We start from the raw sequence: 22500 nt of genomic DNA on the forward strand, positions 1-22500 counted from the left end.
CCCCCCCCCCCCCCCCCCCCCCCCCCCAATGTCTGTTTAACGGAGAGAAGATTTCTGAACATAATAGTTTTAATAACTCATCTCTAATAACTGATTTCTTTTACCTTTGCCATGATGACAGCATTTGACTAGATATTTTCCAGGATACTAGTATTCAGCTTAAAGTGACATTTAAAGGCTAAACTAGGTTAATTCAATTCAATTCATCTTTGTGAAGTTTAATTATAAACTAATTTCGAGAGGATCACATGCTTATGATTGACACGGCTGGCCCCGAGTCAAACTAATGTCCGAACCACCAATCAGACGATTCCTAACTCAGTATAAATAACCAAGCATCTTACCGTTAGTCATCTTCGTCTTGAAGAATCCCCCCTTCCACCCCATCTCCTCCTTTTTCCTCTATAGGGCAGCACGGCGGCCCAGTGGCTAGCACTGTGGCCTCACAGCAAGAATGCCTCTGGCTCAGGTCTCTACCCGGATGGACAGCATTTCCGTGTGGAGTTCATGTTCTCCCTGTGCTTGCTAGGGTGACTAAATTGACTAAATTGGCCTCAAAACTTTGGAATAATTTGCCTCCCCACGTTAGGCAGGCCGCAACCCTTTCTGTTTTTTAATCTAGTCTTTAAACCCATTTTAACTCTTTGGCTCTTAATACCATATGAGAGTCATGTGTCTGTTGTATTTGTCCTTTGTTTTAAATGGTGTATGTGTGTACAGCACTTTGGTAAGCACTTGTTGTTTTAAAAAGCACTTTATAAATAAACTTTGACTTTGAAAGAGACTTAACATAGAAGTTCAAGTAAATTAAAACTGTCAGTCCAGTTTTCAGAGTTGAATTTCAGTTCAGTTCAGTTCAGTGTGGTTTAATTTTCACTGCTGAAAGTCCAAACACTGAAGAGCAAATCCAGCGATGCGCAGCTCCACAAGTCCCAAACCAAGCAAGCCACTGGCAGGGAACAAACTTCACCAATTGACGAAAGTGAAGGGAAAAAAATCTCGAGAGAAACCAGGCTCAGTTGGGCATTTCTCCTCTGGCCAAACTTCCTGTGCAGAGCTGCAATCTAGGAGGCTGGAGAACGCTGGACGTCCATCGTAAATAAGTTTCAGGTGTGGATAGGTCACCGGCAGGTGTTCAGGCTAGCCCACAGGATCAATGCAGGAACTCGTCTGTCACTGCGGTCTTTCAGGAATCAGTCTCATGTTCTCCACTCCTCCATGAACGCCACAGCATCTGCTCAGGATACGGCCTTGTCCAGGATTATGGGGACCTCTAGAAGTCCACTAAGGTTGGCATCATCTCTTCACAGGTCTTGTATCACATCAATGGCGCTGCACAATCTCTAGAGGCCTCGGAACGAGTATCCCCAGTTGAAAATAATTAGCATAGCTGCTGTTCATAGTGTAAAACGAGATATTAAATTTCAATGCAAAAATAAAGTGCTATAAATGAAAATAGTAGTTATATAAACAAACATAGAAACAAACATGTAAAGCATATGAGTATTTCTAACAAAATGTCGGGTGCATTAAGACAGGAGGAGTGTGTTCTACAGGTGGTTGGTTAGGTTAGTTAGGCAGATTATTTAATTAGGCAAGTCATTGTATAACAGTGGTTTGTTCTGTAGACTATCAGAAACAAATATCGCTTAAGGGGGCTAATAATATTGACCTTAAAATTGGTTTCATAAGAATTCAAAACTGCTTTTATTGTAGCTGAAATAAAACAAATAAGACTTTCTCCAGAAGAAACAATATTATAGGAAACACTGTGAAATTTTTTTTTGCTCTGTTAAATGTCATTTGGGAAAATTCTGTATGTGTGTGTGTGTTTGTGTGTGTGTGTGTGTTAATAGTCCTATTCGGCAAAATATTTTTTATATAAGTTAATCTTTGATTATTCTTTTTCCTCGTCATTATTTTCATCAGCTCACAGTCAGAGGTTAGTGTCGGTCCAGTCTATGCTGAAGCAGACGGGTCGATATCGCACTCTGGAGCGGGACTTAATGGATCTTCAAGAGAGGAAGCTGTTTGAATACTTCCTGGTTGTGGCTCTCCATAAGACCAAAGCCGGCGTGCCGTATTTACCAGAAGTCACACAGCAGTTTCCACTTAAGGTACATTTTTCTTTCAAAAATAAGAGAGAAAACAAGTCTGATCTCTTTTTTTTAAATCTTTTTTAAGCCAAGATATTACAAAGCAAAAAAAAATGTTAATGCACTGGTCAATTTTTTATTTTTAAGATTAGTTGACAGAAAACTTTACACTGAAAAAATGTTTTGCTGACTTACATTTTTGAGTTGAATCAAATGAACTTTTCTAGTCATTTCAACTTACATCAATCAAACTGACAAAAAAAATGAAGATAAACTTTGTATGACCTAAAAATTGAGTTGAAACCTGATTAACTTATTAAAATATGCTAATTAAACATAAAAATATTTCAATCATTTATTATTATTATGCACTGATGTATTTGTGGGCATCGTGGTGCCGCAGTGGGTAGCGCTGTCGCCTCACAGCAAGAAGGTCACTGGTTTGAGCCTCGGCTGGGCCAGTTGGCATTTCTGTGTGGAGTTTGCATGTTCTCCCCGTGTTGGGATGGGTTTCCTCCAGGTGCTCCGGTTTCCCCCACAGTCCAAATACATGCGCTATTGGTGAAATGGGTAAGTAAAATTGGCCATAATGTATGAGTGTGAATGAGAGTGTATGTGTGTTTCCCAGTACTGGGTTGCAGCTGGAAGAGCATCCGCTGTGTAAAACGTATGCTGGATAAGTTGGCGGTTCATTCCGCTGTGGTGACCCCTGATGAATAAAGGGATTGAGCCAAAAAGAAAATGAATGAATGAAAGAATGATGCATTTGGATTTACTTCATCATACAATGCATCCGTTATTAGTTTGTTCTCCATTACAGCAGCTCTGGTGTTATAACAAACTTAATAGTTTTATTCCTCTCTCTATTCTGAAGGTTTTTAATGTAGGGTTTGTTCATTAAACATTAGTCTGGTTTTACACAGCATTTTATTTAAAAAAAAAAAAGTCTTTTATTTAAAAAAATTTTGTGATTTATGATGTAATAAAACAGATATAGGTCTAAAAACCTTAATATTCAAAATGTCAACAAAATGAATCAGGATTTTTGACACTGGCTTCATCCAGTGTTCAGATTTATTCCCTGAAAAGGCATAAAATTTGTGCCTTTTTGATCAGATAATTCTTCATGTGCATGCTTTGCATAAATTCAGAAAACTAGCAATATTTGCAATTAAATGCAACTATACTGCTATCTATTAGTGCATTTTGATTTGACCATACCCACCTGTTGTGTCTTTAAAAAGTACATATACAGCATGAATATGTGTAGCATAGATAATCGCATCAATGTACAATGCATCACATTGAATATATGCAATGATACAATGCATAATATTAAAAATGTAAAAAACTGCTTATTTCAGCTTAACTATAAGAAATAAGACGGTCACACTTTACAATGAGGTTCATTAGTTCATGTTAATTAATGCATTTACTAACATACGAACAAACAATAACCAATACATTTACTACAGTATTTGTTCATGTTAGTTAACGTTTGTTAATGAAAATACAGTTGTTCATTGTTAATTCATGTTATCTCACGATGCATTAACTAATGTTAACAAGCATGGACTTAGATGTTAATAATGCATTAATAAATGTTGAATTATGATTAATAAAAGCTGTACAAGTGTTGTTCATGATTAGTTAATGTTAGTAAATGCATTAACTGATTAGCCTTATTGTAAAGTGTTACCACTAAGACTTTCTCCTGAAGAAAAATATGATAAGAAATATTCTGTCCTCTCTTAAACATCACTTGAAAATGAATTACAATTTCACATGCGGGAAAATAATGTGTATTTTAAAAGTAGGCATATCTGGATGCAGGGATTGTCTCCAAAGGTTTTCTATCTCACACGTTGCTCATGCATTTGTATTTCTTCCTCTTATCTCTTATTAGCTGGAGCGAAGCTTTAAGTTCATGCGAGAAGCTGAAGACCAGCTGAAAGTGATCCCGCAGTTCTGTTTCCCTGATGCTAAAGACTGGGCACCTGTGGACAATTTCCCCAGGTATTGAACACACACACACACTTTACGGCCTCGCAAAATGATCAGCAGCACATCTGTTAAAATAAATGCTTTTTTTTTGGTGCTGTTTGGGAATCAGTTCCTCAATAGGACATGAACTGTAAACAGTTTCGCTAGTAACTTACTGTAAATCAGTTACAGCAAAAATACTGTTTTTACACAGCACTGTTTATCTTGCTGTGCATGTATTGACAGTGTTGTATATCTTCACAATATACAGTCATTTTCATAATGCAGCTTTAAAATATACAGTAACATGCTGCATAACTGTAAAAAACAGTATATTACGGTTAAATACTGTGTAATTTACAAATATCATTAACAGTGTGATTTTAATTGAACTCTTTTTATTGGCAATTCTAAATCAGAGACTTATTACAAGTGTGGGAAAGAAAAACCATAATACATTAATTTCACAATATTGAAGAAAAAAATATTGGGTGGGAATTAAACACATTCCTTACTCTCTGAACCATATTCAGAGGAGAATAAAGAAAGTAAACAACAACAACAAAAGAAAAAGCAAAACAATAACAAAAATATATAAATAAAAATAATAATAAATTAACAAATGACACCTAAGTAACACACACTGTAAAAAATTAATTGTTGAGAAAACATAAAAAAACAAGGCAACTTGATGCAGTAAGAACTTTGAGTTGTCTCAACAACTGTTTCTTAGTTTTTCTCAGTAAAAAAGTTTTGTTCAGCTAACATAATTTTGTTTATTCATGCAGTGTTGATTATTGTATTGTACTAACAAAGATATTCTTGTCACATCAACTGAAGCAACAGTTACTGCTATTGAGTCAATTCTGGATGATTTTTTTTTATTTGTAAAATAAGTAATTAGTACTAGTTAGCATATCATCCTGTTTTTAACTATTTTACTTAATAATGAAAGAGTTCAAGTAAAAACTTACTACTTCATTCATTTTCCTTTGGCTTAGTCTGTTTATTCATCTGTGGTAACCACAGTGGAATGAACCGCCAACTTATTCAGCATATGTTTTACACGGCAGATGCCCTTCCAACTGCAACCCAGTACTGGGAAACACCCTTTCACATTCAAACACCTGTACCGCATGTCTTTGGACTGTGGGGGAAACCAGAGCTCCCAGAGAAAACACACCTGAACACAGGGATGCTGACCCAGCCGGGTCTCGAACCAGCAACCTTCTTGCTGTGAGGCACACAAGTACTAGTAAAACAAGAACTTTAGAGTTTGTAAAACACACAAGGAAGTCTAACAATCCATTCCAATATAATTTGCCAGTGTTTTAATCATATCAGATACACATACTGAAAGTAACTATAAAGTTGAATCTACTCCTCTCTAAGTTCACCAGCCACGTACTTGCATGTATTTGAGGAGTAACTGGTGAATTTTTACGTGTTGAAAACTGCGTGTTCTGCTTTTATGAATGACGCATCGGCCGCAAGTAAACATGGGGACGTCCATCTCACATTATAGATCACGATCATTTACACGTTTATGTGAATTGGGGAAAAATAAACAGAAGGGCTAATAATTCTGACTTCAACTATGTATGTATGTATGTATGTATGTATGTATGTATACACACACACTCACACAAGTATCAACTTGCAATTTTGAAATTGTATTGTAGTATTTAAAAATATTTTCACACAGAGTAATGCTTAATTTAAATGTGTGTGGTTCTGTTTATTTATTGTTATTATTAATATTTTGTAATTATTTTAGAATTTTGGTTAAAAGATTATTAAATAAACTTTATTGCTAATAAATCATTAATCACGTCTGGGTGACCATACAGCTGTCCCCCCCCACTTTTAAAATGGCTGTTACGCCCCTGGAGGCGACTGTGTTACCAACTGCGCCACTGTGTCAACCCTCTGACAAGCAAAATAAATATCAATATTCCTGTTCAACACAAAAATGTTTGTCCAGAAAACTCAGTTAAACATGTAGACATGACATTTTAGCGAATCTTGTTGACATAACATATATTTTTATGTAGATCAATAGTTATTCACAATTGTTAGTATATATGACAGAAAAAGTACAGTGTGCTGAACAAATGGTGACTTTATTTTAAAGTTAGTTAGTTGACTTTATTAGTACCCATAGGTAGATTCTTTGATACGAACATTTGATACGAACAATTAAATCCCACATATACATACCCACATATACACATACAAAGCTCCTTATAAAAGATTAAAATTTATTTACAGAGCGACAAAAGATGTTGAAACAAAGCTATTCCTGAACCGTTTTGTCCTACAAAAAAGCATCTGAAACATTTGACCCAAAGGGAGCAGGATGAACTCCTCAGACAGAGGATGAGAGCTACAGCTACTAATGCTAAAAGCTGCCTACTATACAGGGATTCAATACTTAGCTGTGATTCACCAATCAACCTGCTAGACCACCTAACAACCTGAGTCTATTCCTGTTTTTAAGACACACACCTCCAAACCATGCCACTAGAGCGAAGGATAGAATAGACTCAATAGGAGCACGATAGGAAAGAGGAAGCATATTGGGGCCACTGTGAAAACGTGATAGTTTCCTAAGACAATATTGCCGCTGATGCCCCTTCTTGCACACAGCATTACAGTTTGCCTCAAAGTTTAAAGATCGGTCAATAATAGTACCCAAATGTCAGATATCAGACAATTTCTTTTCTGAAGACACTCTTGGACGAGTTTTTATTATTCAAAAGTAAGACAAAAAAGACAGATACAGACAGGGTTAGATATGTAAGACGGGTTACATATATATAAAAAGAAACTATTTAAAAAAATATAGCAGAAAATGTTGCCAAACTGTATAGAAATCTTCTGTTTTGCCATTAATTGTATATGTAATTTTCTCTATTTGAATAAACTGCTACAGTATACATGCAATGAAAGTAGTTGGGCGGAGAAGGGTTTTTCCAGTTCAGTAGTAAAATCCTCTTAGCAATAATTAAGTAAAAGGCTAATACATTTGTAGGATTGAGTCCAAACAGTGTCACTAAAGGACATGGTTGAATTTTTAGAAGAAAAATATCCCAAAAGGGTAGCAACAGTGTGATTTTAAACCTAAATGAATCTGTTCTTTATAGTGAGACATTCTCATTCGTCTTAACTGGAGAAGATGGCAGCCGGAGATTTGGGTATTGTCGACGTTTATTGGTGAGATTTACTCTTTTTCTCATGGGAATTTTTCCAAAACATCATGAAAGTTATAATGCAGACATTGAAAATCAGGGAATTTTATTCATTTATTTATTTATTTTTGACTAAGTTATGAAATGTCATGGATTTGTGTTTGTTGTTTTATATGCTACTCTCCATTTATCTAAATAACATTGAGATAATAAAATGTTAATAAATGATAATAAAATGTTATTTTTAATGTCGCATATTTTACAGTCTATGGTTTTTTTAATTGAAAATAAGAAATGTGCTTCTCTCTTGAGCAAATATGATGAGATCTTTTTTGCTACTTGAATAGTTATTTCCTTTTATTGCACTTTTAAATTTTTATTGTATTTATTTATTTTTATTTGTTTATTTTATGTATTGTATTTTGGTTTTGTTCTTTATCTTGTGCATCTAATGTGATTATTGTGTAAAAGAACTGTTATCTTTTACTGTATTTTAAGTTATATTATACAGTTTCTTGAAGAAAAAAAACAAAAAAACAGTCTATGGTTTTGCTATTATCATGATTTTTTCACCATGCCCTTTTATTCCTTTCTTCATAAAACTTACATTGTAGACACTGAAATTCGAGGAATTTTATTATTCATGTATTGTTAAGTTATGGAATATCTTGGATTTTTTGTTGTCATGTTATATGGTGATGGCTTCAGAATGAAATGACATACATTTTATTCAATCCTTCACTAAATTAAGCACCTATTGTGTTTAAAAAGGCAAACGGAAGCAATATACATGGTCACATGACTTCATGTTGAATACTTTTTTGTGTTATCTTATGTCTTTAATTGACATTTTGCCAGTCTCATCAGTGTTTTGTGTGTGTGTGTTTTCAGCCCAGTGGTAAAGGAAGGCGTTTACCTGAGGTTTACTGTATTGTCAGCAGACTGGGCTGTTTTGATCTGTTCTCTAAGGTATTTCATCTGCATTTCAGTGGACTCACTGTGCTTATGCATTTGTAATATGCAAGTAATATGCAAATATATCATCTCTGAGGTAAAATGATCTGGAAGAATCCTCAGGAAGGACATTTATTAATTGAATCAATGCAATCAAAGGATTATTAATTGAATCAATGCATTTTTATTACAATTATAAATTTAACAACGCTTGTTTACTGGTAATGTTATCATTTCTTTTCCAAAGGTGTTTAATGATTACTAAATGAGTGCTAGTAATAATATATATATTCATTCATTCATTTTCCTTTGGCTTAGTCCCTTTATTCATCAGGGGTTGCCACAGTGGAACGAACCGCCAACTTATCCAGCATATGTTTGGCGCAGCGGATGCCCTTCCAGCTACAACCCATAAACACTCATTCACACTCAATACAATATGGCCAATTTAGTTTATTCAATTCCTCTATAGCGCATGTGTTTGGAGTGTTGGGGAAACCGGAGCACCCGGAGGAAACCCACGCCAACACGGGGAGAACATGCAAACTCCACACAGAAATGCCAACTAGATCTGAACCAGCAACCTTCTTGTTGTGAGGTGACAGTGCTGACCACTGAGCCACCATTATTGTATTTTCGTGTGTTGTAGATCCTGGATGAAGTGGAGAAGAGACGGGCCATCTCTCCAGCACTGGTCCAGCCGTTTATGAGAGGAATCATGGAGGCTCCATTTCCAGCTCCGGGACGAACCATCAGCATCAAGAACTTCCTTCCGGGTTCCGGAACAGAGGTCAGAATCAAGCCCGGGCATGTGTCAGAAAACCCTAAACATCTCCACAGAGCAGCTGAAGGTGTGTGTGTGTCCGTTTGCAGGTGATAGATCTGTGCCGGCCCTCAGATTCCCGTCTGGAACATGTGGATTTCGAGTGTTTGTTTTCCTCTCTGAGCTTGCGTCTGCTTCTGCGGGTCTTTGCTTCTCTTCTGCTGGAGCGACGGGTCATCTTTACTGCAGATAAACTCAGGTATAAGTCTTTATTATCTTGAGTCGCTCGAATACTCAAGTTCATAGTTCTCAAACTGGATTCCTGGAGGGCCGCAGCTCTGCACAGTTTCGCTCCAACCCTAATCAAACACAGCTGATCTAAATAATCGAGGTGTTCAAAAGAGTCTCGATCGCCTTGATTAGTTGCATCAGCTGCGTTTGATTTGGGTTGGAGCGAAACCGTGAAGAGAGGAATTGAGTTTGAGACCTATGCTCTGGTTGAATATTCAGTCTGCAACAGTGGTGTAGTCAGGGCTATATGCACGTATACTCAGTATGCCTACGTTTTTCCACTAGCTGTTTGGGTATTACCACTTCTGAGGATCAATAATTGCGTATACCCTCGGTATACTCACTTGTTTTGGTGATTAGACTTCCCTAATTTACAGTATGTGTATTCGCGTCTCCTTTAACTCTATACCAAATGTATTTTTTAATCTTTATTTGTTGCAATTGGTGCATTTTTTTTTTTAAATTTGCGCCATTCCCCGCCCCCTGAAGACCACAGCAGCTGTGAGAACATTTCGGAGATCACAACAAATCAACCGAATGATGTCTTGCTGAAACTTTCAAGTAAAAATAAAAACAGCAAGGGTGTCCCTTTAGCACTCCTATATTTCCATTCGGCCCCCCTAAAACTTTTTTTGCGATTACCTTATGAACTGTACATCACTAAATGACCGCCTCAGTCCTCTTTAAATGTTTTATATAAAATCGTTTTCCATTTACTCAGCAAACCACAGCTGTGAGCACAAGGTGTGTTTATCGATAAGATTGTTGGAATATCTGCATATTATTATATATATTTAATGAGGCTCATATACATTTAAATACAGCTCAATATACTCAGCCAATCTCCAAGTCTGCTGGGGTCACTATTAGCTAAGGATAATTGAATTGGCATTAAAATGAATAATTTTTACAAATATTTTTAAACGAATAGTTCACCCAGAAAAATGACTATTGTCATCATTTACTCAACCTTTACTTGTTTCAAACTGATTTGTCTTTATTTATTTAACACAAAAGAAGATATTTCGAAGAAAGCTGGACACCTGTAACCATTGACTTTCATAGCTTAAGTTTTTTCTTCTGTGGAAGTCAATAGTTGCAGGTAACTGTTGTTTAGTGTGTGTGTGTGTGTGTGTGTGTGTGGGGGTGTGTGTGTGTGTGTGCATATATATATATATAGCTAATGAATCAAAGAAACATTGTCTTTCATCGTTTCTTTGCCTACTTTAAAATTTGGATTGGGTGGGTAATAGTACACCACCTTTTTGTTTAGGACTACAGCACTGGTCTGCAACACACTAGACACTAGAAACAACACTAGAAACAAAGCAAAGAACCAACAGTATCACAACGCAATCCAGAAACATTGAAAAACCAAACACAAAAGGATTAAATAAGAACACAAATGACAAACACCAGCACATAATATAGAAATCGCAGCAGCAAAGAATTATGGGGACTGAAGTTGTTAACTTCAACAGCATACAACAAAGTGCCCTCTAGGGTCCACACCAGGACACTACAGCCAAAGGCTGTGACAATTGAATGTTTTGCAGTAGGTGATTGCCTTCAGAAATTTTTTGTTGTGATTCTGATCTATTATTATTTTATTGATATATATGAATAATAATATGATAACTTGAAATACATAAACATGATATATTGAATATTATGATATATTATTCATATTTTATTTAATAATAATAATAATTATTATTTTTAATAATAAATATATGTATTATTTTTATTATGTTATTTCTTTTTACCACTACTATCTATTGTGTGTACTGTTTTTATTATATATGTATGTTACTTTTTTATGTAAACCCTATAAATGCTTTGGCAATACATTTGTATCATTTGTCATGCCAATAAAGCAACTATTGAATTGAATTAATATGATACATATTAATAATTTGATCTATAATTAATATTTTTATTTAATTATATGTATATATCTTTTTAATCTAAACTTTATAAATGCTTTGGCAATACATTTGTAACATTTGTCATGCCAATAAAGCAGCTACTGAACTGAATTTTGAGAGAGAGAGGGGAAGGGGGGGGGGGGGGGGTAAAAACATGCTAAATCAAAACTTTTTAAAATCCTGAATCAATATTGGAGTTAGTTTTGTATTTTGCATGCTGGAGGAAGGACGACACCATGGCTGAAGTGTTTCTGTTAGACAGGTCATGTTCTGTTTTAAAACTATTTCAGTCAAGCAAAGCTGATGTAGATTGTGTTGTTATGAATGGGTTATATGCACAGAAGTGTTGTTCAGCCACTGAAATCTCCCGGTGAAAGATCGATGTGACTATTTTCAGTTTCATAAGTTATTTTTATTTAGTTTAACAACAAAACATCAGTAAACAGCGCTATTCCGCCTATCCTGCTTTACTGAGCTGAAGTTGGTTTTATATTCCCATTAGTTCATTTTTGAGCAATGACAGCCTGTAACGCGCTCCCTATATTGTTTACAGCTACTCTGAATATTCAATCTGAAATAGCATGCCAGTATGGCTTAGTAATAAGTGTAATTCCTGCACACCGCCGGCCAACCACCAAACATACAGTAGTCGCTTTAGGGGCGCTTAAGAGAGTGAGCAGTGATCCTTGCAGGCATGAAATATTGCTCATTATGACAAGTTTAGCTTGCTGCACAACTGAAAACGTGCGAGATATAATACAGTTTCTCATTGGGAATTGTAGTATTATAAAGTACTATAAAGTTTTCTAACTGGTGAATGACATGATCTAGTGTGTCTCTGTCATCTTTAGGCTCGTTTCCACTGAGTGGTACGGTACGGTTCGGTTTGGTTTGGTACGCTTTTATAGCCGTTTCCACTGTCAAAAAGCGTACCGTACCGAACCGAACCGTACCACTTTTTCGGCACCCTTTTGAAAGGGTACCAAACACGAGAAAGGGTACCAAAAGGCGGAGCTAGACGCGCAGCTGAACGCTATTGGTTTACAGAGAGGCGTCATTTGCTTACGCAACAAGCCAGAATGAAAACAAAAAAACCGCCATGTTTGAAATACACAGCCGACGAGCCGAGACATTACAGCGGAATTATTTATAATAACGAGCCATGGTCGATCCGGGCTCAAACAAACCTTGTCGTCGTCTTGATAAACAGCCACAAAGCCATGGAGTAGAGCAGATTTACCCTGTGCCCCGTAGTTTTTTACGAGCCAGTCTGAGGCGCGAGCGGTTACACTTTCTTGCTAGCGCTCGCGCGTGTCTAACATTATATCTGAAATAACAAACTTCTTGAGCTGATGATAATAACCTGCGCTTGATTATTGACGTGCTTTTGAAACCCGATCCTGTCAGACACTGACAAACGCGAGAGTGAAGCGTGAAGAAACAAAGGAGAAGCCGGAAAAAAAGGAGCACGTTATTTCTCAGCAAACATGAACAAAATGTCATGTATAACTAACTTATTATCTTCACCTTTTGGACTAATATGAATTCAGAATGATGGAATTACTCTCTAACAGAGGCTACATGTGCTGCTGAAGATTACAGACACAGATGAGAGGTTTACACTGACTGTAGGCTATATTTTGTGTTCTTTTGAACCTAAATACTGACGAAATGTCTGCTATATGTAGTTCTTCTGTAGTTGGTAACATATCGGAGACTGTAAGGGGCTGTATGTGTTTATATATGTTCATTTATTTAGTTATTTAATATAATTACAGACGTTACAGTAGGCTGTTTCAAACTATCATTGATCTGCAGTTATAATCAACTCATGTTCATTGAAAAGTTAGTAATGAACATTTCTACACAAGTATTAATGTGTATGAAGCATCTGTGTTGTGAGAAGAGCTTTTCATATGATATGTAAGTGACCTGTACAGCTTTATTGTAGACATTTCCTTGAGCGAGAATGACGTCGACTGAAACTTTCTGTCATACACCACGCCCACCAAAAGGGTGCCCTTGTTAGTGGAAACGCAAGCCTGATAAAGATGACCCGTACCGAACCGTATCGTACCAGTCAGTGGAAACGAGCCTTTTAATGAGCGCGTTCTTCAGGAGGCGTGGCTTTGTACGGCTAGGGAGGGATTGTGTTTTCAAAGCTATTATGCTAACCGGTTAGCATTTAGGCAGATCGCCTACTGCACCTTTAATAATAATAAAAATGGTTATTCCAGACATTAAAGTCTATATATAAAATATCTACAAAATTATATGGAAGTTATATATTATTTATAATCATGAAATATCATGTTTTTTATGGCCTTGTCATTTTCTTGAAGATGTAGCCTATTGATGGCATAAGTGCTCGCTGGCAGTATTGAAAAATAGCTTGTTTATCTTTAGATTGTGAGCTAAGAAGTGTTAAGCTTTGATTATTTTTCTGCATCTGTATCTGTGTGTGTTTGTTTGTGTGTTTGTTTGTGTGTTTGTTTGTGCATGTCTTTGCATACGTGTTTGTGTGTGCATGTTAGTGTGTCTATTAGTGTGTGCATGTGTTTCTGTGTGCATGCATGCATAGTTGTGTCTGCGTGCACGTGTATTTGCAGATGTGTGCGCGTACAGTATGTGTGTAAACCAAGGGGAAAATAAAAGATATGAGACGGTCAGAAGGAAAGAGTGCAGCTCGTGGTAGTGTTTTTCACAGCTCCAGCAGATATGGAAAAAATGCTGTAGTGTTTTATAGTCGCCTTGGGAGCAAAAGTCAATCCCATGTTTTTTCTTTGGAAAAAGCGGAACGCGGAGAGACATGAAGTTCTGGTTGTGACAAAAGCGCTGCATCTCTTATTAGGGATCATCAAACATGCTTCCTCCCTAAACAGATCATTTAACGGATAAAATAAATGTCCTTTTACAGACGATGGACACAGCAGGAAATCACTGATAACAAAAACTAAATTTCATTATGTGTCGTATCAGAAATATGAGCAGAAATCTGCATCGAAACGAATTTTTAATGGGTGTAAAATAAGTAAAATTAAATTAATTTAAATAAAATTCATTTTACAGTGCAGTGTTGTATATATACATATATATATATATATATATATATATATATATATATATATATATATTATATATATATATATATATATATATATATATATATATAATTAATTAATTAATTTTGAATTAAATAAATTTTTTTATTATTTTACACCCATTAAAAATTCATTTCGATGCAGATTTCTGCTCATATTTCTGGGACGACACATAATGCAATTTTTGTGTTTGATATCAGTGGTTTCCTGATCAGATTATATATATATATATAGGGTCATTTATTAAAATATGTTTTAAAAACTTTTCTTTAAATCCTAAAACTTGCTTTGTATTGTTTGGAATTACTTTTTTTATTGTTTAAAAAAATGTACATGAATTGAAATATCAAAAACTCAACAATTTAATCAGGTAATTATTTTTCATATCGACTGAAATAAGTTTAATTTAGTTTATATAAAGTAAACGAAAAGGAGAAATATGAGCTGATTAAGTTAAATTTTTGATATCTCAGTTAACGATTTTTTTTTTGTGCAATTTAAAAAATAATAATAATTAAAAAAGTATTCTGCTTTTAATTCCTAAATCAATCATGATCTGTACAGTAAATTATTTAATGAATTGTCAATTTATATTTCGTATCTTTTATTATTATTTTATTTACTGAAGTTATGTAGTTGGTTAGTTTCCAGTTATTTATTATTTATTTATTCTCATTAATTTTCATTAAATCTTGCATTATATTTATAAAAAATGTGGGAAGGAAAATATTCCTAATTTAGCATCACAATGCACATCTAAAATGCAACAATATGTACAACACATTTTTTTAAAAATATTTAGTTTATGCACTATTCTGCCCTCACTCCGGTGTCTCTCTTCTCAAAGTTAGACATACAGATAAACTCTAACAACACGTGAGATTGTGGGAGAATGCTGCTTTATTCCATGCCACATTGAGTATGTTGAAACAGAATGAAACTATGTAAAAAGGTGTACATAAAATGAGCTATAGTTATCTATGTACATAACAACAACATCTGAGATAGAATATAAATACAAACAGATAATAAACTTACAGACTATGATACTATTATGACTATTAATACTAATATTTAGTAGATGATCCAGCACATGCACCATTTACCGGGTTATTGAAAGCATTTGTACTTTTTATTAATTAAATTGGATTGTTTTGCTGAGGAGCTCTGTTTGACTGCTGTGTTCTGCCACCTGCTGATGTAAATGTGTAAATGCAGCTCTCTGTCTGTCTCTTTCTCTGTCTCCAGCACTCTGTCCCAGTGTTGTCATGCTGTGGTGGCTCTGCTGTACCCGTTCACCTGGCAGCACACCTACATCCCGGTTCTGCCTCCAGCGATGATGGACATCGTCTGCACACCGACACCCTTCATCGTGGGGCTTCTGTCCAGCTCACTGACCCGCCTCAAAGAGCTCCCGCTGGAGGAGGTCAGAATATACTGCACTGTACTGTACTGCACTATACTATACTTTACTGCACTATAATATACTGTACTACACTATACTATACAGCAATATATTATATAATACTGCACTATACTATACTGCACTATACTATACTTTACTGCACTATAATATACTGTACTACACTATACTATACAGCAATATATTATATAATACTGCACTATACTATACTGCACTATACTATACTTTACTGCACTATAATATACTGTACTACACTATACTATAAAGCAATATATTATATAATACTGCACTATACTATACTGCACTATACTATACTTTACTGCACTATAATATACTGTACTACACTATACTATACAGCAATATATTATATAATACTGCACTATATTATACTGCACTATACTATACTTTACTGCACTATAATATACTGTACTACACTATACTATACAGCAATATATTACATAATACTGCACTATACTATACTGCACTATACTATACTTTACTGCACTATAATATACTGTACTACACTATACTATAAAGCAATATATTATATAATACTGCACTATACTATACTGCACTATACTATACTTTACTGCACTATAATATACTGTACTACACTATACTATACAGCAATATATTATATAATACTGCACTATACTATACTGCACTATACTATACTTTACTGCACTATAATATACTGTACTACACTATACTATACAGCAATATATTATATAATACTGCACTATACTATACTGCACTATACTATACTTTACTGCACTATAATATACTGTACTACACTATACTATAAAGCAATATATTATATAATACTGCACTATACTATGCAATGCTATACTATACTGCACTATACCATGGTATACTATACTATGCTATGCTATAATATAATGTACTGCACTATGCTATACTATACTTTGCTTTATAAACAATACTGCACTATAGTATACTACACTATAGTATACTATACTATGCTATAATATACTATACTGCACTATATTATACTGCACTATACTATAGTATACTATACCATGCTATAAAATAATATACCGCGCTATACTTGTTACGGAAGCAGACGGACAAACAAGGGGAGTGAGTATAAACAATGTTTATTCCAACAGTAGAGTATTAATGAATATTGATGGAGCGATGAACGGAGTTTAGTGGAACTGATGATCCTCTTTGTCAGGTGGGATGACAAACACTGAAGGATGACCGAATGCACACACCAGAGGACTTGCGGGGAAGACAGACTGACGAGACACACAACGCTGACAGGACACCGGGAACACTGGACAGACTAGAAGGAAACAGAATAAAGTTAAGTATAATTGCTGAGATCGTAGGGGAGTGAAACCTAGGAAGTGGTTCACTCAGAGTCCGCTTCGTAGGAACGAGACCGGACACTGAGTGAAGTGAGGTGTGTGCTTATATAGTGAATGGGAGTGATTGGGTGCAGCTGTGCGTGGTTAATACTCAGGTGAAGGTGCTCGGTGCGTGATGTTGGTGGAAGAGCCTGGCCAATCCGTGACATTACCCCCCTCCCCAGGGCCCGCTCCTGAGGGCCTGAACCTCCGACGTCGTGGTGGTCTACCTCGTCCTCGAGGTGCTGGAAATTCTGGGTGATTGGAGTGGAACTCTTCCATAAGTGCGGGATCTAGTATATCGGATCTGGAGACCCATGACCTCTCTTCTGGACCGTATCCTTCCCAGTCGACGAGGTATTCAAGCTGACCACCACGACGCCGGGACCGTAGGATGTCCTTGACTTGGTAGATGGCCCCTTCTTCTAACATCAGGGGGGGAGGAGGTTCCTCTTCATGGCCAGGCTCTGTGGAGGGAATCAGAGGATCGTGAAAGGGTTTTAGAAGGGACACGTGGAATGTGGGGTGGATTCTGTACTGTGGTGGTAACTGTAATTTGTATGTGACGGGGTTGACCTGTTCCAGAATGGTGAAGGGACCAACAAATCTGGGACTTAATTTTCGGGAGGGCAGTCGCAACCGGATATCTCTGGTGGAGAGCCAGACCTTTTGTCCTGGAGTATAGATGGGGCCTGGAATCCTCCTCTTATCCGATACCTCCTTTGTTCTGCGTACTGCCCTCTGGAGATGATGATGAGCATCGTCCCAGACTCTCTCGCTCTCCCGGAACCAGTAATCCACTGCGGGGACATCAGATGGTGCGCCATCCCAGGGGAAGAGTGGAGGTTGGAACCCTAGGATGCACTGGAATGGCGTGAGTCCGGTGGTAGGTTGCCGCAGGGAATTCTGGGCGTATTCCGCCCAGCCCAGAAACTGGCTCCAGGAGTTTTGGTGACCGTGACAGAAGGTCCGGAGGAACCGCCCCACTTCCTGAATTTTCCTCTCTGTCTGGCCGTTGGTTTGGGGGTGATAGCCAGACGAGAGGCTTACGGTCACACCTAGGAGTCTGAAGAATGCTCTCCATAGTCTGGAGATAAATTGGGGTCCTCGATCCGAGACTATATCTTCTGGTAACCCAAAATTTCGAAAGACGTGGTTGAACAGGTTTTCGGCGGTCTCTAGGGCTGTGGGTATACCTTTCAAAGGAATCAAACGACAGAATTTAGAGAATCGATCTATGATGACTAGAATGCAGGTGTTACCTTCAGACAATGGGAGGTCTGTCATGAAGTCAACTCCTAGGTGTGACCAGGGGCGGTTTGGGATGGGCAAGGGATGGAGTTTACCAGCAGGTAGATGGCGAGGACTCTTTGCCATAGCGCATTCTCTGCAGCCCTGGACGTATCTTCTCACATCCCTCGCCATGTTCGGCCACCAAAAGCGTTGGGATAGCAGCGAGAGGGTGTTGTTGGCCCCAGGATGTCCTGTGCCCAGAGATGTATGGCTGGAATGAATGAGATCTACCCGTTGGTTTTCAGGGATGAAGCGTCGATTGGGGGGACAGCCCGGCGGAGTTCTGGATTCTGGAGTGGCGATTACTGTAGGAGCGGACCATTGGATGGGACAGATAGTGATCTGATCGGGAAGGATCTTGGCCGGTGTCTCAATAATTTCATGCTGGTCGTGAATTCTGGAAAGTGCGTCTGCTCGGATATTCTTTGAACCTGGTCGATATGAGATAGAGAACTGAAATCTGGAGAAGAACAATGACCAACGGGCCTGACGAGGACAGAGTCTTTTAGCATCTTTTAGGTATTGGAGATTTTTATGATCTGTGATCACCTGGAACGAATGTTTGGCCCCCTCCAACCAGTGTCGCCACTCCTCCAGGGCGAGCTTGATGGCCAGAAGTTCTCGATTCCCAATGTCATAGTTCCTTTCCGCCGGGCTGAGCTTCCGGGAGAAATAGGCACATGGATGGAGTAATGAAGGAGTACCGTGGTACTGGGACAGGATGGCTCCCACTCCGGTGGTCGATGCATCCACTTCGACCACAAACGGCAAGTCAGGATCAGGATGAGTCAGCAGTGGGGCTTGAGTGAAGGATTCTTTTAGGTTTTGGAAGGCTGCGGCGGCTTCGGGAGGCCAGGGTAGTGCTTTGGGTTTATTTTTCAACAGGTTGGTGAGCGGAGCGGTGATGAGACTGTAATTCTGGATGAAACGTCGGTAGAAATTAGCAAATCCTAGGAAACGTTGGAGTTCCTTTATGGTTTTTGGTTCGGGCCAGGAGATGACGGAAGTGACCTTCCCCTCGTCCATACGAACCCCTCTTTGATCGATGATGTACCCCAAGAACTGAACAGATGGTGAATGGAAGGAGCATTTTTCAGCCTTGAGGTACAGGCGATGTTTCCTGAGGGTTTTCAGGACCTCCGCAACGTGGTGGCGATGTTCGGCCTCACTCCGGGAGTAAATCAGGATATCATCTATGTATACAATGACGAAGAGATGGAGGAACTCCCGGAGGACTTCGTGGATGAAGTTTTGGAATACGGAGGGGGCGTTAACCAGACCATAGGGCATGACCAGGTACTCGTAGTGTCCAGTAGGGGTCACAAACCCAGTCTTCCACTCGTCCCCCTCACGTATTCTCACCAGGTTATAGGCGCTGCGGAGGTCCAACTTGGTGAAAATTTTGGCGGATCTGAGTTGTTCCAGGGCCGCAGGGACGAGAGGAAGGGGATACCGGAACTTGACTGTCCCTTGATTTAGGGTTCTGTAATCGATACATGGCCGCAGCCCTCCATCCTTCTTAGCCACGAAGAAGAAACTTGAGGCAGCAGGTGACGTGGATGGACGGATATACCCCTGACTCAGAGCCTCATGGATGTACTCCTCCATTGCCTTGGTCTCCGGAAGGGACAACGGGTAGATCCTACCTCTGGGCATAGGAGCATCTGGAAGCAGGTCTATGGCGCAGTCCCATGGCCGATGTGGAGGTAGCTGGGAAGCTCTCTTGGGGCAAAACACATCCTCGTATGAGGAGTAGATCTTCGGGATCTGAATGGATATTTTCTCGACTGGACTTTCGACAGACGTGACGTAGACGGTAAGGGGTCTTCGAATTTGTAAGGGTAGATCAGGAAAACAGCTGGATCGGCATTCTTCTCCCCATCTCTTAATTTCTCCTGTGCCCCAAGAGAGGATGGGATCGTGCTTCACCAGCCACGGGCGCCCTAAGATGATATCCATCGATGCACCCTCCAGAACCAGAAATTGAATCTCCTCTTTGTGGAGCAGTCCTACTTGGAGATTGACGGGTTCACATTTTCGATGGATACGTGCCTGACAATGGATATCTTTGGTTATGGGCTGAATCTGATAGACGTGCGTCGAGGCTTCTGTGTTAAGCTGGAGTCTGCGACAGAGGGCGTGCGAGATGAAATTTCCTGCTGACCCGGAGTCGATGAGGGCTGTGACTGAAACTGAGACAGAAGGGGTAGTTAACTGGACATTAGTGGTGAGAGGATGCATCTTTTCAATAGGAGAACTGAACAAACTCACCACAGAGCGTGCTGGACGAATGGGACAGTCCAGCCTGACATGTCCTTTGGCGCCACAGTACATGCACAGACCCCGGGTCAGCCTCCTCTGTCGCTCGGTGATCGTGAGTCTACCAGATTCGATGATCATGGGTTCTGGTTCTGGAGGGACGGCTGGCTCTGGCGAACGGAGGAGTGCTTGGGATATTGGTGGAGGATCATGCTGGTAGACCCTCAGACGATCGGAACAGCGCAGAGAGTGTTGGATGAACTTCTCCAATCCCATCGTATCGTCGAGGGCGGCCAGCTGTAACCGGAGGCTGGGCTCTAGTCCGAACCGGTAGGTTGTGAGGAGAGATCGCTCATTCCAGCCGCTAGCAGCAGCCAGAGTTCGGAACCTGAGAGCATAATCCTGAGTGGACATGGCTCCCTGTTTGAGATGGTATAGCTGTTCTCCAGCTGCTACTTCAGCATCCGCGCGACCAAAAACCTCCTTGAAGTACTTTGTGAATGACTGAATGGAATTTGTTACCGGCCCAGACTGTTGCCAGATGGTTTCAGCCCACCGAAGAGCCGACCCAGAGAGGAGGGAGATGATGAAAGCGATTTTGGACCGATCTGTAGGGTATAACTCGGGTTGCATAGTGAATACCAGAGAACATTGCAGGAGAAATCCATTGCACTCCTCCGCCCCGCCAGAGTAGGGCGCTGGTCGAGCCATGGGACTGGATGAGTGGATGGACGGTGAAGAAGTGCTCGGTGCTGGTGGTGCTTCGGGAAGTGGAGCAGATGGTAGTAGCACTCTCTTCAATGAATCCACCAACTCCTGAAGGGGATCGTGAGTGCTCATGCTGTTGGTAGTTTCAGGTCCGGTCTTCTGTTACGGAAGCAGACGGACAAACAAGGGGAGTGAGTATAAACAATGTTTATTCCAACAGTAGAGTATTAATGAATATTGATGGAGCGATGAACGGAGTTTAGTGGAACTGATGATCCTCTTTGTCAGGTGGGATGACAAACACTGAAGGATGACCGAATGCACACACCAGAGGACTTGCGGGGAAGACAGACTGACGAGACACACAACGCTGACAGGACACCGGGAACACTGGACAGACTAGAAGGAAACAGAATAAAGTTAAGTATAATTGCTGAGATCGTAGGGGAGTGAAACCTAGGAAGTGGTTCACTCAGAGTCCGCTTCGTAGGAACGAGACCGGACACTGAGTGAAGTGAGGTGTGTGCTTATATAGTGAATGGGAGTGATTGGGTGCAGCTGTGCGTGGTTAATACTCAGGTGAAGGTGCTCGGTGCGTGATGTTGGTGGAAGAGCCTGGCCAATCCGTGACAATACTATACTATGCTATAATAAACTATATTACACTATACTGCACTATACTATACTACACTATAGTACACTATACTATGCTATAATATAATATACTGCACTATGCTATACTATACTATGCTACTACAAACTATACAATACTATACAATACTATAATATACTATACTGCACTATGCTATGCTATAAAATAATATACCGTGCTATACTATACTATGCTATAATAAACTATACTACACTATACTATACTGCACTATGCTATACTACACTATAGTGTACTATACTATGCTACGCTATAATATAATATACTGCACTATGTTATACTATACTATGCTACTACAAACTATACTATACTATAATATACTATACTGCACTATGCTATACTACACTATAGTATACTATACTATGCTATAATATAATTTACTATGCTGTAATATAATATACTGCACTATATTATACTGCACAATACAACAGTATACTATGCTATGCTATAAAATAATATACCGCGCT

General features: G+C 38.7%; 1 protein-coding gene across 1 annotated transcript in view; it reads left to right on the forward strand.

Moving 5' to 3' along the window:
- Positions 1–22500, forward strand: part of si:dkey-82f1.1 (DENN domain-containing protein 2A) — an 87195-nt gene that overhangs the window by 57093 nt on the left and 7602 nt on the right. The window contains exons 9-15 of the mRNA XM_056452240.1: positions 1930–2117; positions 4003–4112; positions 7226–7295; positions 8162–8239; positions 8874–9014; positions 9098–9246; positions 15556–15733. Of these exons, the coding sequence (XP_056308215.1) occupies positions 1930–2117; positions 4003–4112; positions 7226–7295; positions 8162–8239; positions 8874–9014; positions 9098–9246; positions 15556–15733 (914 nt within the window). The remainder of the gene's footprint in view (positions 1–1929; positions 2118–4002; positions 4113–7225; positions 7296–8161; positions 8240–8873; positions 9015–9097; positions 9247–15555; positions 15734–22500) is intronic.

Source organism: Danio aesculapii, chromosome 25, assembly GCF_903798145.1.
Source record: "Danio aesculapii chromosome 25, fDanAes4.1, whole genome shotgun sequence".
Taxonomy (NCBI): Eukaryota; Metazoa; Chordata; class Actinopteri; order Cypriniformes; family Danionidae; genus Danio; species Danio aesculapii.